This window comes from Aethalodelphis obliquidens, unplaced genomic scaffold (genome assembly GCF_003676395.1).
Source record: "Aethalodelphis obliquidens isolate GAN/ISIS:26980383/991018 unplaced genomic scaffold, ASM367639v1 scaffold11, whole genome shotgun sequence".
Lineage (NCBI taxonomy): Eukaryota > Metazoa > Chordata > Mammalia > Artiodactyla > Delphinidae > Aethalodelphis > Aethalodelphis obliquidens.
The window spans coordinates 39,953,574-39,972,684 of NW_020837955.1; the positions used below are offsets into that span (position 1 = coordinate 39,953,574).

Sequence of the window (19,111 nt, forward strand, 5' to 3'; positions counted from 1 at the left end):
GCCCAGTGTTCACATTGATATGATTCCAAAAAGTGAAAAACAAATAACTACTTTAAGGACCAACAATGAAGAAACAGTTAAACTACGATACATCCATAAAACACACCATTTCGTAGTCAACAAAAGTTATCTTTGTAAAGTACTGTTAATATCAGGAAAAACTTATGATATAGCACTAAGTGGCAGAGACCCAGAGGGAACTTACATGTGCAGCAGGATCTCAGCTACTTGTAAGAAAATAGACAGGCATAGAAAGGGAATGGAAGAAAATACACCAAAATATAAACCGTGATTATTTAAAGGGACTGAACTTTTTATTTTGCTTTTTGTCGTTCTCGGTTGCCTATAATGTATTAATTTTACAGGCAGGAAAATAAATCTACTTGGGCATTGAAATTTCATGAAGATAATAAAGGCTTGAGTGAGGATAGAGGCTGTAGACATGGGAAAGAAGGGATGGGCATGAGAGACTTTCCACCTTGCCAATGATCTGTGGCAGCAAGGGAGAGGAAGGAAGCGTTCAAAGATGACTCCAACTTGGGAGCCTGGGATCCAGGAGGTAAGGGAACCGTTACTAAGAGCAGGAGAAAAGCTGAGCAGAAAAGTGACAACAGTGGCCTGGGAGGAACCATTGGAAGGCCGTGGAACACAGCCAGATGCATGAGCCTGGGGTCTGCCCCACCCCCACCCAACTAGCTGCGTATGCCTGGAAGACGAACGTAAATAACGTACATTTGCTATGGATTTTAGGGAGGAGTAAATGAATCAAAACCCATGGAGTACATGGGGCAGCGCAGGACACACAGCGAAACGTTAGAAACAAGAGCAGGGGCTGTGGTGGTTGTAGTACTGGTATTGAGTTGAAACACAGTTGCTCCTGCCAGACCTCTAAATGCCAGCATTCCCAGGCCCTTGTCGCTTCCTGTCCTTCTCAGTTCCTAGGTGTTCTCAAATACTTCCGTGGCATAAAACACCAACTCTAGGAATAACATTCCCCAAACCATAACTCCATCCTAGAGCTTTGTTTGGGGCTCCAGATTCATGGGTCCAACTCCCAGCTTGCCATCTGCACCTGCCTGTCCCACTGACGCTTCAAACATAACCTGTCCTCATGGCACCTGGGATCTTCTCCACCCCTCCTCGCATCTTCCCCACCTGGATATAAACCTTCTCCCCCTGTTATTCACAATATATGAAGAACTCTTAAAATTCAACAGTAAGAAAATAAACAACTCAAATAAAAAATAGACCAAAGCCCTTGACAGATATCCCACCAAAGAAGATACACAGATGGCAAATAAGCAAATGAAAAGATGCTTCTCACCATATGTCATCAGGGAAATGCAAGTTAAAACAACAAGATACACTATGGAACTATTAGAAGAGCCAAACTCCAGAACACGGACACTACCAAATGTTGACAAGGATGTGGAGCAACAGGAACTCTCATTCACGGCTGGTGGGAATGCAGAATGGTGCAGCCACTCTGGAAGACAGGTTGTCAGGTTCTTACTAAACCAAACGTACTCTTACCTTATGATCCAGCAATCACATTCCTTGGTATTTACCCAAAGGAGCTGAAAACTTATGTCCACACAAAAAACTGCACATGCATGTTTACAGCAGCTTTACTGATACTTGCCAAAACTTGGAAGCAATCCAGACATCCTTGTTTAGGTCAATGGATTAATAAAATGGGGTACATCCAGACAATGGAATATTATTCAGTGCTTGAAATGAGCTGGTACACAATGGAAAGACATGGAAGAAATTTAAATTTAAATGCATATTAGTAAGTGAAATTTAAATTTAAATGCGTATTAGTAAGTGAAAAAAGCGTTTGAAAAGTCTACATATTGTATGATTCCAAGTATATGACATTCTGGAAAAGGTGAAATTATGGAGTCAGTAAACGGATCAGTGGTTGCCAGAGTTTGGGTGGGGAGGGACGAACAGAGGGAGCACAGGGGATTTTTAGGCAGTGAGAGACTCTATATGATACTATCATTGTGGATACGTGTCATTATACATTTTCCTAAACCCACAGAAGGTACAACACCAAGAGTGAGCCCTAATGAAAACTATGGACTTTGGGTGATAATGATGTGTCAGCGTAGGTTCATCAGTTGTAACGAATACACCACTCTGGTGGGGATGCTGACAGCAGGAGAGGCTGTAAATGTGTGCAGGTGGGGTATATGGGGAACCTCTATACCTTCCCCTCAACTTTGCTGCGAACCTAAAACTGCTCTAAAAACATGAAGTCTTTTTTAGAAGCCCCCCAATCTCCCAGTGCCCAAGCCGGAAGGTCAGATGTCAACCTTGCCATCCCCCCACTTCCCCCATGACCTCGCTGACACTCAAGACTTGTGAATTCCACCATCAGGCTCTTTTTCCCTCCTCTCAAGCCTCCAATATGGTTCTCATCTACTCCATGGCAATAATCTCCCCCCTTTCCATCCCTCACCTTCCAATGAGCAAGAGTGATCTTCTTAAAGCATACACTATATCATAGCATCTCACTGCTGTTAGGAGAAAACTGTAAACCCTTATTCTGGTCTCAAAGCCCCAACCCAAACCGTGTCCCGAGCTCATCTCTCCAGCTTCGAGCTTCAGCCCCATGGCACTACTTGCTATGTTGCAGCCACACTGGCCTTCTCAGCTCCTCCAAAATGCCAAGCTCACCTCTGCCTCAAAACCTTGACACAGGCTGGTCCCCGTACTTCTATGCTTTGAGAATCACATACACACACTACTACATATAAACTAGATAACCAACAGGGACCAGTTGTATAGCACAGGGAACTCTACTCAATATTTTGTAATAACCCATACAGGAAAAGAATCTGAAAAAGCATGAATATATGTATTAATATAACTGAATCACTTTGCTGTACGCCTGAAACACAACATTGTAAATCAACTATACTCCAATGAAAATTTTAAAAATAAAATAAAAGTTCTTGCCTCAGAAATATTTCCTTGACAAACTCCCTCTTCTAAATGAAGCCTCCCTTGCTAAGCTCTCTCACGGTCGTCTCCTACCCTTAGAGCACTGAGCACGATCTATAATGACATACGTTTTTAGGGGTCTCAGTTGGATGTCCGTGTCCCCACCAGACTGTAACCTGCATGGTGGGGAGACCACACCTGGGTTTCGTTTCAGCTCCGTGGAACCAAAGGCTCACCCAGGGTCTGGTAACCATGGCTGCCACAATGAATGTCACGTGAGCGAGGGAAGGCTCTCTAGATGGGACTCTGGTCTGACACAAGCAGGAGGTGCCAGCGTTGGACACATGCCCCAACCACTTATTGAGGATGGTGGATGACGCAGAAAGGCCTGATCTTTCTGCTGACATGAAAAGAGGCAGGAGAGCCACGTGCCAAGGATGGACCTTAGTGAGCACCTGCATCTGGGGAGGGGGAAGAAAGAATCAGAGGAAGCCAGGAAGGGAGTGGTGAGAAAAGGCAGAGGAGAACCCAGAGTAAACAGTGTGATGGGGGTCGAGGGGGAGACAGCTTTGCCCCTAGACTCTGAGCATCTCTCCTACCTGAAAATTGGACTTGTCTAAACAGCCATTGTGACAGAAAACCAGAGCCAGAAAAGTGAATACACTAATGGACTAGGAGAGGAGAGTTCAAGGGAGAACCTGGTTTACATCTCTCGTTCCACAGAGGAAGAAGTGGAGACCATGGGGGGAAGAGACCTGCCCAAAGTCACCCGGAGCTCGCCCTTGAGCAGGGCTGGCACACCTGTCCTGTAAAGGCTCAGGTAGTAAATACTGCAGGCTTTGTGGGTCACACGGTCTCTGTCCCAACTCCTCCACTCGCTGCGCAGCGCAAAAGCAGCCACAGAACAGCGTGTGGATGAACGAGCACGGCTGTGTCCCAGGGAAGCTGGATTTACAAGAACGGGCGGTAAATCCCTGGGCTGAGGTTTGCTCATTCCTGCTCCAGCTGTTGCTGCATGCCAGGGGTCCCATTTCACTGTCCATTTGTCAGCTGATTCTAACACTCCCTAGCCTCTCTTGCTATTAATGATAAAACAAAACACACACACTCATTCTGCCCAATTCTCTTGTTAACAAACTCCCAATAAGAAGGCACCGTCCTGAGATCGTTCGCCTCGTCTTCAAACCTCCCCCACAGCAGAAGAGCACGCAGTCCTGGTGTGAGTGCTGGCCAGGCACTGGCAGGGGGTGGAAACGTCCCCCTCTGGTTGGGAATCACTGCGAGGCGAGTGGCCTCAGGAACCTGCAGAGGGTTAGATATACCCTGCGGGCACTTATGGTCACCACGGGCACTGCCAACCCATATGATCATTGACAACCAGGCGGGCTTTACCCTCCAGTCTGACCGCTTCTCAGCACCACTGCCAGCCTGTTCCAAGTCACTGCTCCTGCGCCATTGCTCAGTATACATTTGTTGAGTGAATGATTAAACATCAAGGGTAGGACCAGTCAGGAAGTGTGAGAGCCTTCCCAGAAGGCCAAGAAAACATCAAAGGCTTCAGAAGAATCAGCACCTGCTGAAGAGAGAAGGGGGCTTTCCTAGGCAAAGGGAACAGCAGCGCGAAGGCGGAGAGGGCAGAAAGAGAAACGGGTGCCTTTGGGGAGTGGGGCAGCGAAGAGTGCACAAGCCAGAGGAATCCAAAGAGCTTAGATGTGTGGAGTGCCTGTTAAAACACAAACAAACCAACCCGAAAATCCCCCGGGGTGGGAGAGCAGAATTCTCTGCACACAGGCGCTAAAGGTCCACACCCCACTACCCCAGGTTCAGCCTTGCAAGATCCTTGACTTGTTTTAGAGATCTCTGAGGCCACAGAGTGGAGAGAGTAGATTAAACGGCAGAAGAGCTGTGATGCACACAGATCCCCCTTGGGAATAAAGGATGCAGCCGCCCACCCACCCTGCCCCCAGTTGCTTGAAGTCCTGCAGGAAGACGGTCCTCAGAAGTCCAGCCCAACTCTGGCAACCGGAAGGCTCACCCTTTAGATCCCCTTCCTAGGGTTATAAAGGTCCAGCCTCCTCACCCCCAATCAGAATAACTCTGAAGGGCCACCCTAAATTCAGAGCCCTCTAAGCCCTTCATTATGACTGCATCACAGAACACTCATGTTCTCTGCCCATACCTACCTCCCTTCCCATCCACAAGTGCCATTCCCACTGCATAATAAATGCCCATTAAATGCCCATTCATCTGCACAATAAATGCCCATTCATCTCCATCTCAGAGCTGGATTTCCAGAGACGCCAACGTGGAACATAGGCAAACAGGGTAAACTTTGCCTTGGAGGACAGACAACAAGGAGCAGGTAAATTACAGCCCACTGCCTGTTTTGTAAATAAAGTTTTATTGGAATAGAGCCATGTTCATTTATTTATGCACTGTCTTTGGCTGCTTTCCTTCTACAATGGCAGAGCTGAGTAGGTGCTAGACAGACCACACGGCCTGCAAAGCCTACCTTAATTGCTACCTGGCCCTTTCCAAAAAAAAAAAAAGTTTGCCAACCCCAGTTCTTAATCATTAAAGAAAAAGCACAGCTGTAAAACAAGGGTTCCTCCCAAATGTCTTCTGGCATCTCTAGCAGGAAGTCTTCATGGGCTTGGGGAACTGAGTGTAGCGCACGCTTCTCTGGTAGACTTCGCATGTGTACGTGCAGTGTCCCGTAGGCTTCCCTTGAGTGGTGTACGTGCTTTCTTCATGAACTAAACCTCACTCACTACTAATGTGGTAGATTATCGTGTCAGAACACTAGTAAACACGGCATTCCTTCCGTGAACTGGCAGAGATTTCTTCCTCTCCGGTTATTCCCGTCTTTGGCCACTAGTGATACTAAACTCCACTGGGGTCTTCCCAGACCAACGCCACCAGAGCAATTCTAAGACAGAGGGTCCACATAGAACACTGGTGTCTGGGGCAGATGTGGGCAAACAGTGCATTCACCAGTGTCTTCTCCAAAAGCATCTAACAAAATCAGGTGGTTTTGCTCTATCTACTTGGTTGTCTTAGGAACAGGGGAAAGCTTCAGATCTTGGCCACAAATAGGAAATGAAACTGGCAGTAAGTAACGTATCAAAGTCAGTACTGGTTTAGCAGGACTTCCCTGGTGATGCAGTGGTTAAGAATCTGCCTGCCAATGCAGGGGACACTGATTCGAGCCCTGGTCCAGGAAGATCCCACATGCCACGGAGCAACTAAGGCCATGCGCCACAACTACTGAGCCTGCACTCTAGAGTCCACAATCCACAACTACTGAGGCCGTGTGCCTCAACTATTGAAGCCTGCATGCCCAGAGCCCGTGCTCCGCAACAAAGAGAAGCCACCGCTCACCGCAACTAGAGAAGGCCTGTGCAGCAACGAAGACCCAACGCAGCCAAAAATAAATAAATAAATTTATTTTAAAAAAAATACTGGTTTAGGCATGGAACACCCAGTGAGGAGAGAAACGTTCAGATCAACACTGTACATCCCATAGAACACCAGGAGAACAGATTTCAGGCTGGGAGGGATTTCTGAGCCAATACGTTTTAACTCTCAAATGGCATGGCTTGTTACATTTAGTTAGAAATTAACTGTGTAGCTTACTCTCCTAATAGATTTTACCCACGGTACCTGGGCACCAAGTGCTGATATTATTTATATGCCCGTGAGCAGTCTCTGAACATCACCTTTGACGGTGATAGTGGAGATGGGGCCCACCGCTGAGAGAGTCCCCACCATCCTACCTGCTCTACTTTGGGCTGTCACTGAGGGTGGCACAGTGAGAGCCAAACACACACGACTGTTCTCAGCTCTGGCACTCCCTGGCCAGGCGGCCTTGGCAAGTTGTTTAATCTTCAAGCCCCGTTTGTCTTGTCTGCAAAATAGGAATAATGGCGTTCTCTTTACAGAATGATTTGAGTGATTCAAAGTAATAAATACAGTGGAAGTAGCCCAGGGCTTGGCATCTAGGATTTCCACAGTAAATGTTGTGGGTATTGATAGGATGATGATGATGGCGGTGGTGGTGGTGATGGTGGTGATGGTGACATTCTTCCTCACAACAGATGCAGGGATTTGTACAATGTCCATCTAGCAGGTGCTAGCAGGATGCTTCTAACAGTGGAGATGTAAGTAACAAACTTACAAGGACCAAGGAAAGGAACAAAGAGGGAACCAATTCACAAGCCCTCAGCCTCTGAAAAGAGAACAGGTACCCCTGGGTCTGTTAAAAATGTTACTTCCCAGCAGACACGGCCAGTCTGCGCTGCACAAAGCATTCGATGGCATCCCGTTTTCCCTAATCTTAGCAATCTTTCTGGGTGCGTGTCCTGGAGGCTCATTCAACAACACAATTTATAGGACTGTCTGCATGAGGACCCAATGACTAGAGCTAAAATTGCTTTGCCTCCATTTGTAGAATCTCCCAGGCTGCACCTACCTTGCAGCTGAATGTAAGTTGGCTAGCAAGGATACCGCTCATTCTGCATTTTGGAATCTTTCAGATACAAAGAATCAGATTCAGGAACTATAAAGTGTGATGACTACTAACAGCACATGTAGCCACAGGAGGCTGTCAAGAATGTCTCAGACAAGATTCCAGTTTCAGATGAGAAAATACAAACAGTTCATTGGAGTTTTAATGAGCATCGCCACTGTTGGAAAGCACTCGCATTAAGGTTTAAAAGCTTTGTCAAGACTGAAGGTCAGAGAGCTCACCCTTGAAGCTTTGTGTAGATTATACTAGGACAGACTGTGGTACTTAGAATCTGTGAGTTGTGCTTATAAATTTCAGGCAAGAATTCTACAGCATGGACAAGAAGTGCTTTCTTATCACCCGGGAAGAAATGCATTCCATCGCAAATTAGTTTCTAAATGAGAGAGCACAACCGTACAGGGATGTGTGTGTGCATGCGTGCGTGTGTGTGTGTGTGAGTGTGCATTTGTACACATGGACACGTGTGTCCTAAACAGTGAGCCCAAGGTTGTATAGCTTTGAACTTCATGACCCAGAGTCACCTGGAACCTCTTTTCCTTATAGATTTCATCTCAGAAAAATAGAGCAGAAATTTTTTCAAGCTTAAGGGGAACTTAAGCTTGAAAAATTGAACACCAAATCCAACCCCTTCTCTAGTTACCCAGATGAGGAAACAGAATCAGAGTTAGTGTGGCATGTCCACGTTCCACGTGCTGGAAAATAATAGATCAGCAGCTCTAAGAAAGGTGACCTGGCCGCCATACATATCTCCTTCCTCAAATGGTAGAATGAGGTCACGTGCTTTAGGGCCGCTCAAATGCTCCACAGATGAATCTTTGGGATCAGACCTATTCTGGGGGAAGTCGGCCCATGGGAAGTAAAAATTGACTTGCACTCTTTGCCTAAGAAATCAATTATAGGAGTAGTCACCTCACAAAGTCACAATCAAAAATCCTGTCTGCGCCAAAGCCAAAAATAAGACGCAGGGATTTTCTCTGCTCGTCCGCTCCCCTCCTCTGAGATGAATGTTTGAGATCTGGCGCTGGTGACTTTTAAGGCTCCTTTGGTGTAAGTGCTATAAATCCAAGTTACCATTTCACAGCACAAAGACTAGGGTATGCTTCAATGGGGGAGCATACAGCAATGTAGGTCGTATATTTCCAGACTCTTCATCAACGAGGAAGAAGAAATGGCTGGCTTGAGAAATGTCTTTAAAACCCAGAGAGAAGCCCAGCTTTGCAACACTGACGGCTGCTTATGTTTCCCCTCTTGCAATAAGTCTGCCAGACTCAGACGCATTCAACAGCCTAATCAGTCTGAAAGCCATGTCAAATTGCCTTAAAAATCTCTGAGCATTCAATATATATACACTTGTTAAAATTAATTGCATCATTTAACATTTCTACGCACATGACAGCTTTAAACTGTTTTACAGTCATTTTTATTAATTAATAAAGCTTTTAATGGACAAAAATTGCGCTGTAAAATTATTATGCATGTGCCACATTTTCAATTTTGCCACTATTATATTTGAATATTTCCCCCAAGTGGAAAGTCACTAATTCGTAAACCAGAATCTCTTGCGGAAGTGTACACGGGGAAGGAGAGAAGTCTGGCCTCTGGCTAAGGCCTGTTCCCCCCTCTACCCCCGATCTCCCAAGAAAGGTAAAGGGTGCCCAGGACAGCTGACCTTGGGAATTCTGCCTGGCCCTGGCCGTGGCGGAAAGGTATCAAATCCCAGCCGAGTTGCCCCAGAAAACACAACTCAAAAATCAGAAAACTACCGCTTCTGCTGTTTGGTGTGGAGAGTCCCAGGTTTGCCTCTTTTTGAAGATGTCCCATAATTACTATACACACTCTCACACACAAACACTCCATTATTGAGCTTTGTGGTCTAGGTTTCTAAGGCCAACCCATCAGCATCAACTACCCGATTGAAAAGTTAAAAGTGCAGAACTCTGGAGACTTCCAGATGTGCAGACGTTCATACCAGAGGGACAAAACATCTGGGAGTGGACGGCCCCTGGCTCTTCTCATCCTGTTTTGGAATGACAAGGGCCTAAATGAACTTCACTTGGGGTAGAGTCCCCTACTCATTATATATGGTCTGGAGCTACTGATGGAAACAAAAGTTTGAGGGAAGGCCTTTCATGATCTACAAAAGCATCATCTAAGAAAATCTATCCAAACCAGACATCAACACGGAGCTATCAGCGGTCAACTCTGAGTGGAGTAGATGAAGCAATTACTGAGAACTGCTTCTTGGAATAAGTCACGTAGAAGAAACTCACTCACTACGCACCTTGGCAATCACACCAATTACCTGAAGTGGGGAGGGGTCTGCACTTGGCAGCGGGGAGGATGGGAGTGTCACTCACCTGCCGTGTAGCTCCAGCCCGGGATGTGAATGGACAGTTGCTTGGCGTGACCATGACCACCGGTGTGACAACGAGCTGCGTGGTCCTCCTTCCCTTTTCTCACAGTGACCTGGTTACTTCCCGCAGCTGTATTTTCCAGTGAAGGAGAGCCTCTCCAAGGACACATGCCGGTTCCCGCGGTCCCCAAATGTACCCGCCCCAACGATGGGTTTTCCTTCAAGAAACTTTCTTGCAAACCTAGGTTCCAGCGAGGGCCTAGGAGGTTTTGGTTTCCCTCCGTGAGCTCCAGCTTCAAGGCGCTGCTTATTGGCTCTCCGTTAGCTGTGCCATCTACGCCATCTGGTGTCAGTCTGTGTGAACTGCAATTTAGGTTGAGGGACAGAACGGATCTGTGCATCTTAGGGCCAGCGAGTCGAGGTGGCTCAATGGGGACAGACAGGGACCTGTCCAGATAGTAGACGGAATTTGGACACGGCTGAGACACTCTGAGATGGACACAGGAGCTGAACACCAGCGGGCTCTTTCCCTCCTGTGACCGTGGGGTGCTTGGAGAAAAATGGTCCTCCCTGCTGTCCACATTGGTGATCCAGTACTCGTGTCCCTCACACAGCCGTGCGTGGGCTTCAGGGACCTTCAGCCCCATCACAGAGCTGTTTCTGGAGAATTCTGTACAGGTGAAAGGTCCATGGTGCCGACTTGGATCGGCACCACCAGCCAGAGCAGAGGGGTCCCCAAGCAGAGCATCCTGGGCCCTGCACTTGATGCAGAGCGGGTCCCCGACAGCCTCCCACACCAGGGTGCTGGCAGGGGGCCCCACGCGCCTGGCCGTGATGGTGATGGAAGCAAATCCCTTCTGGGAGCCACCGCACGGCTTCTCCTCCTTGCGCGGCGGCTCTGTCGCAGGTCCTCGCTCCCCCGCCGGCGTCTGAATTCCTAGTCTACCGGGAAGGAACTCGAAGGCCCTGTTAATAGTGACTCCGCTGCGATTAGCCAGCGATAGCTTCATGGGATACGCACACGGCACAGGCAACTCGGCCCCATTTTCTTTTGATTTATTCTCATCAATCAGCTGTGAAATGACTATGGATGAAATCATTTTTGTGTTCTGAGATGCCAGAGTCCCCTGCAAATGGAAAAAGACGGCAATTATTCAAGCAGTTCATTGTAATGCAGGCAGGGAACTCGTTCAAGGGCCAGGAAGATGCTGGAGATCTTTGTTCCTAACACTCAAGTGTTTCTCATCTCAGGCCTTTCAACACGCACCTGACACCCAACACCTCTGAGCATCTGAAGGGCAGGAAACCCAGATCTGTTTGTGAAATGATTAAACATACTGGGAAAATTCCTCTGACTGGGGAATTCGTTTTTCTCTGCTGGGCGTCTGTTCTTAGTTTATTTAACGGTGTTTGTGTCCATGGGGATCGCCAAATTTCGATAATCACCTTCACCAGGCCCAGGAGCACCTGAATACAGGTTCACAGCCTCACAGAGGCGGGAAGACAGGATTCTGGAGGAGGGCTGGGATTTGGGGGCACAGGTACATGGGAGATGAGTCCATGCTCCTCCATGCAAACAGTAACTGTGATTCCAAGGAGCCCCGCCCGACCCTCAGTCCCCAACTCCCCAGCACAACCTTCCACCTTTGCTGGTCTAGACTGGAATTCAGTCACTCACTCAGGCTTGGCATCACAGGGGTCAAAGTCCAGAACTCAAAACAATGGAAATCAAATGCCCAAGCTTGACAACTGCCCAGACTAACACACTGATGACCATCTCATAACAGAATGGGATGGGGGTGGGGATTTGGAACAAGACAGATGCGATGTTCCTGCATTTCAATGCTCAGCTGCATAAGCAGGAGTTTTTGTCCAGTATAATGATCAAGGTGTCGCGTGCCTCCTAATCAACAGACCCTGCTTCCTAATCAGCAGATCCTATGGCCCTGACAGTAAATCACTAGTGTGTCCAAAACAATGTGCTGTGATTTTTAATAAGGCATCTAACCAGGCTGAGACCAGGGGGAAGGCTGCCCTCATTTTGTTTTCATTACGTGGGTGCACGAAGCAGCGCAGAAAGCGACCCGGGAGCCTGAGTGCCTCCAGCACTAGTGAATGCAGGATCCTGAGCCTCTATGTTGACCTTCATTAATCTGCGTGCTTAAAATGAACCCTTGCGTGAACCGCGCAGCACCCAAAAGAACCCTGGGAACTGCTCACCGCACGCTGCCTGCAGAGTCTTCACCTCAGGAGCCCGAAGGCGTAACTGCTTAGCACTTAAGCAGCAGTTCTCAAAGGTACCTGAGAAGCACCTGAGATGTTACTCTTGCAGGTGCCTCAGGCTGCAGAGACTTTGATTCTGTAGGTCTGTGGGTAGGGTCCAGGCATCTGCATTTTAACCAACATCCCTGGGACCCTGATATAGGGGATCCAGGGAACACACTTTGAGAAATGCTGACAGAGTCATGGGACTGCTGGTCTTTTCAAAAAGGGGGAGGGCCTGCGTTTCATGAGAGCAGATTATTATCGTTTCCTAAGATGGGATAAGAAAGCACAGCGGCCTTGTCTTTAGAGCAGGATGAATATTCATCTACTCAACTAGGGGAATGCTCTCCTCCAGCTGGGCTTCTGATGGGAAGACCCTCACTCATGTGATGTTAGCCCACCAGTCCTTACTCACTGCGTCCTTACTATTACTCAGTGGTCCTTACTATTAGACAGGGGAAGAGGGGCAGCTGGTCCTTCCTGTTTTGTCCTTTGTTTTCTTGCTTTCCTGGCATTCTTCATCACCTGACACGTTGTTATATTTGAAAGATACATGGTAACATTGTACATCAACTATACTCCAATATAAAATAAACATTAAAAATAAATAATAAAGATACGTGGTAAGTTGCAAATTCAAAAGATGATGAGAGATAGGTGAAGAAGAAGAAGAAATGAATAGGAGCATCATTTTGAAAATCATTTTTTAAAAAGTCAAAACACCATGGCTGGGGCTTCCCTGGTGGCGCAGTGGTTTGGGAGTCCGCCTGCCGATGCAGGGGACGCGGATTCGAGCCCCGGTACGGGACGATACCGCCGCGGAGCGGCTGGGCCCGTGAGCCATGGCCGCTGGGCCTGCGCGTCCGGAGCCTGTGCTCCGCAGCGGGAGGGGCCGCAGCGGAGAGTGGCCCGCGTACCGCAAAAAAAAAAAAAAAAGAAAAGAAAAGAAAACAAAAAACCCCACCATGGCTACCTTTTTCCAGATGACCAATGTAAGCCGGGCTCTGCTTGAAATCTCCTCTTTCCAGATAGGGCCTCCTCTTCAGCGGTTCTCAGCCCAGGTTACACACGTGAGCCACCCGCGAGCTTGTAAAAACCCCAACGCGCAGGCCTCATCTCCAACAATTACACTAGAATCCTTGGGGGTGGGGCCCCAGGCATCGGGGCTTTTAAAAGCTTCCAGTTGATTGCATAGGCCAGCAATGCTGAGAGCCACCTGGACGCCTGAGGCACCTCCCTCTCCCCTCCCCCTCTGTCTCTCTCCCCACCCTCCACCTAGCACGTTCCATGGCTGTTGTTTACCCACAAGAAAACTGAAGTTCACCTGGTACCAACCCCAGGCTGTTTGACTTGAACACTACCGCTCCCGTTTTAGTTAAATTCCGTTCTGATAATAGTTGTTCCCGCGCAGTCTGCAAAGTGCGTAGTCACACCCAGAAGGAACTCCTTTGACACTGGTCTTTGAAAACAAATACCCATCTTGGAAACTGGGCAGCATTGGTCTTAGAGAGCATTGTTTCCCAAAGTTTGGGCCAGTGATCACCTGCATAGAAAACACCTAGGATTTAAATCAGCATTTTATGCAGATTTCTAAACCCTCCCCTCTGAAGCCCTAAGGTGAATCAGGATCTCAGGGCAGAAGGCCCAGAAGTTGTATGTTTAAGGATCTGCCAGGTGATTCTTCTGCACAGATAAGACAGAAAGGATGCTGGGCCAGAACCTGGACCTCCTGGAGTCCCTCCTGAGCCTGGGGCTCCCAGACTGGCCACAGGACCTTGGAGGCGGCTTTGGATTCCACAGCTATACCGCAAGGAGCAAACAGTAGTTCTTTTGGGGACGCCAGGCTTCCTCGTACTCTGGTCTCCAACATTAAGAGGGTACCCCACCCTTTAGGCTCAAGATCCCATGGCCTTGGCCTTGATATAAACAATGAGTGTCAGAAACAGGGGGTGTGTGTCTGGGAACGAGTTAAGGCCATCTCAGCCTGGAACAAGGGCAGACAGGGCGCTGACTCTGGCTACATCAACCTTACTGCACACCTGAGCTGAGTCGGGGAGCCACGACCCGGAGCCTGGGGCCACCCACACTGGACAGACGCCCTCGGGGCTGTGCTGGGGCTGTGGGCGTTACAGTAGGAGGTCCTAGAGGCCCAGAAGGACGGGCAGAGAATCAACCACCATTTCATTACCTTAGGGCTGGCAAGTGCTACTGTGACTTTGATCCCATCCAACGCAAACAGATAAGGGAAGAGACATAATGAATGATGTGAAGCTGAACTTACTGCTGAAGCTCCGTCACTGCTCAGGATGTCAGGGTGACACTGTTCCTGGGGGATCAATGCTGAAGGAAGCCCAGTTCCAAAGAAATATCTGTTTGCCTTCTCTACCTCATACGGAAGTTGTGGAAATCAAAACCAATGATGGGTGTGCAAGTACCTCTCAGGATATGAACATGTCATGTAACTCCAGGGTATGACTTGTCCTGTGAGTTAGCAGAAATCAGTGGATATTTGATATAATCAAACCTATGGAGGAATGAGGGGGTATTTATATCAAAATTATACATATTTCACAGGAGTTTATAATGAATGCATTTGAGTTTGAGCTGCATAACCCACTACATACCCAATACAGTGAAATTTTGTGAATGTGAATGTAGAATGAAAGTATTTTAGATGCAAATTCTGTTATTCATAACATAGAGTCATGGTCAAACCATTTATTTATTCACTCATCAGACAAATATTTATTGAGCACCTACTATGTGCCAGGCTCTGTGCTGGGTGCTGAGGGAACTTCCTGGACTCGTGGAATTAACAGACCGGACATAACATCAAGCAGGTCATCAGATTGCCAGGCCAGGGATTATTAGGTTAAATTCTACTGAGTTTTTTCAGGTGTTTAGACTCAGCTTTGACAAAAGCCCCCACCAATAAACTGAGAGAAATTAAAAAGGAAACACTACACTCTTTGCCCTTCAATCTATATCATACACTTGTATGGGAAGTTCTATTTATGAAATTTTATTTTCTCATTGAGATCTATTAAATAACTAAAGATAAGGTCTAACCTCTTAAAAATCAGTATCAGTTTGCCAGGGCTGCTATAACAGAGTACCACGGTCTGGGTGGCTTACACAACAGAAATTTTATTTTCTCACAGTTCTGGAGGATAGAAGTCCAAGGTCAAAGTGTCAGCAGGGTTGGTTCCCTCTGAGCCTTCTCCCTGTGTCTTCACATCTTCTTCCTTCTGCGTGTATCTATGTCCTAATCTCTTCCTATAAGGGCGCCAGTTGTATTGGATTATGGCCCATCCTACCTAACTACCTCACTTAACCTTAATCACCTCTTTAAAGACCCTGCCTCCAAATATGCATTCTGAAGTTCTGGAGTCAGGACTCCAACATATAAATTTGAGGGGCCACGATTCTGTCCGTAACAGACTACACGACATCACTTTGGGTCCTGCACTTCTTCTGGAGCTGGGAAGCCAAGAAAGAGATGAGGCAGAGGGGCTACTTGATATTCCTATCCACCAACTACTTTTAAAACAGGACAAATTTTCTTAAAAAGTAAGCACATCTTTTATATCAAATACCTTCCCCAATTAAGCTATTTCAAGGTGTCACTCCATCTGTCCTTTGATAACTGAACATGGCTTTGAAAAAAAGATGTCTTTTATCTAAAATAAAATTAACTGATGTAAGATTCGATTTGAAAGGAAGAAAATACTCTTGTATTTAAGATTAGATAAATAATCTTGTATTCAGAACATTCAAGGTCAGAGAGAGGTCAGATGAAAAGAGTTGGGGTTTGTGTCTGGCTTTTGTAGTCAATCATCCATGTCCTGACCAACACCACACGACACTACCTTTGTACACTCTCTCTTTCATAAATGTTGCTTTAAGATATTGATTTCTTTTAAATGTTTCAAGCATGATTTTGTAGTGCTGGTAACTGCTTTCATAGCTCTATTCATTTTATTGACTGTTTTTAACTTTATATTTATGCTTTAAGGCATATTACTAAGAAGGACTCCCTTTCATAAATTGCAGTAAGAGAGAGATAAACAGCAGATGATCAGGGAAATCATATCCTGAACCACGGGAGTTAGGATGCTTCCATTCCTGTAGCAATTTATGTCTCTAAAGGATAAGCACCGAATCCAATCTATAGCTTTGAAACCTGTATTTTTCTCCACGAGACAGTTCTTTCCTTTTCCATAGCTGTTCTGCAGCGTACAACTGTATTTGCCAGTGGAGCCTTTGGTCCTGTCTCTCCACAGATACAAACTGAAGTTACCTTTGCATTAGCTGCAGGCATGCTTACCCCCACTTGGTTGATCTAGTATCATCATCACTAGGTAATCTGCCAACATAGTGGTATTTCATCCTGAATGTTAATAGTGTTTTCAAATGTATGGGTTCACTCTGGTATGTAACAATAGGGAAAGATGGTTTTAAGACAAAATGGAAAAATTGGAAATTGGAAGACGGGGATTAACACATACACACTACTACATATAAAATAGATAACTAATAAGGACCTACTGTATCGTACAGGGAAGTCTACTCAATACTCTGTAATGACCTATATAGGAATAGAATCTAAAAAAGAGTGGATATATGTATATGTATAACAGATTCACTTTGCTGTGCACCTGAAACTAATACAACATTGTAAATCAACTATATCCCAATAAAAATTTATAAATAAATTAAAATTTTTAAAAAAAGAAAAATTGGAGATTTTCCCCCTCTCCATCCTGCAACTTTTATCTTTCCACACATTTACTAGAATCCAAAAGATTCAATGCAGTGAATTGAATTCAATACAGTGAAAGAATTCAATTGAATTCAATACAGTGAAAGAATTCAATACAGTGAAAACCTGGCAAGAATCTAAATGAACTTTAAAAGGGGACTGGGCAAGTAAATCATGGCATGCATGACTGCATCATATTCTGTTGAAATTAAAAATAAAGATTACAGGGCTTCCCTTGTGGCGCAGTGGTTGAGAGTCCGCCTGCCGACGCAGGGGACGCGGGTTCGTGCCCCGGTCCGGGAAGATCCCACGTGCCGTGAGCCATGGCCGCTGAGCCTGCGCGTCCGGAGCCTGTGCTCCGCAACGGGAGAGGCCACAGCAGTGAGAGGCCCACGTACCCGAAAAAAAGAAAAAAAAAAAAAAGAAAAAGAAAAAGAAATAAAGATTACAAAGAATTTAAATGATACGGGAAGTTACCAGTGATGTTATGTAATAAAAGAAAGCTATAAATGTTGATATACATTACAGTCTTATGTCTAAAAATGCATGGGAACAATAAGGGAAAGAAATATATAAATATTTTCTTATTTCTATATTCCTGTATTTTCCTAAGTGTCTGTATGAAGTTGCCATTATTTTTGTTATAGGGAAAATTTAAACATTGTTTTTTAAGAAAGAAAACTCTGTTCCATATTTCATTCCTTTTAAGCAATCACTTGGCTGGAGAAGTGGCTGAATACCACTTCTATGGCTTCGATGAATTTGAAAGGAAAAGCGATCAGTCTTGTGCAGGCTCTGGAGGAGAGGCAGAGACTCACGGCGGTTACAAAGGAAGGGCATCTGGCTGGAGTGTTTCATCATCTTACAGCATCCTTATAACAAACACACAGGGACAAGCTTTAGAAGCTCAAAGTTAGGAGGGAAATGTGAAAGTCACACTGCTGCTTCGATCAGAGTAGACGATCCAGATCACTACAGAGCAGATGTTTAGAAGGTATGGTTTCTGGGCGTTAACTCAGTCATAGATAATAACCAAGTGTGACTATGTGAATGTGTGCGTGTGCGCGTTACAGAGACCCAGCCACATGGCCCCAGAGAGCTATATCATTAATGACCAAACTGATTAATTTTAACATCAACAGGAAAATGCTGAGCTTTACCAGCTCAATGTGAAAAACAGATGGGAAAGATCTTCAGATGGTATCTTGCTTTAAAAAAAAAAAGGAGCAGTTGACCTTCACATTATCCTCCCCTTCTTAACGGGGCATCTCCTGCCAGGGGTGGCTCTCGATGGTCCACGGCTCCTGCAACTCATTCCCTCCCTGCAACCTGGGCTTTCTGCTCCTGTTCTTAGGAAACACATTAATTAGTGCTATCCATCTCTGCATCTTCAGACAGGGAGCTCCGCGTTCCACATAGAAATGGCTTTAAATATTGATGACTAAGTCTCAGGTCCCAGAATAGTGTCTTTTCTCCATCATGTGAGATTTCAGGCCTGCGGTCTCTGAGGAAATGTTGAACTTTCTTAAACGCAAAGCTAAATCAAAGGATAATACCTAAGATAAGCATTTAGGGGGCAAATTAGTTTTTACAGATACCCTCGCTACTTTAATGTTATGAAGGATCAATTCTTACAATTCCACCCTCTCTTATAATTACAAAAGTTGGAGGCAGAATTTCATTTGTGAAAGACAAGAGATGCCTCGTAAACGGTAACACTTCAGACAATTCTTTCAGGCAGGAAAGTCCATATTTTCAGTTCTGTTCACTGGAATGAGCCTTTGTCTATGCCAGCCCTTTAGGGCAGGATGAGAACAGAAGCTCTGGAGCCAGACAGCTTGTGAGCTGCGAGATTTGGGTCAAGTCAACTACTGGAGCTATTGAAGCTTTAATTTTCTCATCTGCAAAATAGGTATAATAACAGTACAGTTGTCCCTCGGTATCCAAGGGGGATTTGTTCCAGGGACCCCCTCAGATACCAAGATCCAGGGATGATCAAGTCCTTTACATAAAATGGCAGAGTGTTTGCATATAACTTACGCACATCCTCTTGCATACTTTAAATCATCTCTAAATTACTCATAACACCAAATACAATATAAATATTATGCAAATAGTTGCTGGCGTGTGGCAAATTCAAGTTTTGCTCTTCGGAACTTTCTGGAAGTTTTTTTCCAAATAATTTCAATCGGCAGTTGAGTGAACCCGCAGATGAAGAACCTGTGGATATGGAGAGCCCACGGTACCTCCC

At 45.9% G+C, this 19,111-nt stretch overlaps 1 protein-coding gene across 1 annotated transcript in view; it reads right to left on the reverse strand.

The window, feature by feature from the left end:
- CUNH10orf90 (chromosome unknown C10orf90 homolog) overlaps positions 1 to 10,956 on the reverse strand; it is a 73,508-nt gene extending 62,552 nt beyond the window's left edge. The window contains exon 1 of the mRNA XM_027112935.1: positions 9,838 to 10,956. Within this exon, the coding sequence (XP_026968736.1) occupies positions 9,838 to 10,933 (1,096 nt within the window). The 5' untranslated portion in view covers positions 10,934 to 10,956. The remainder of the gene's footprint in view (positions 1 to 9,837) is intronic.
- Positions 10,957 to 19,111: the final 8,155 nt, after the last annotated feature.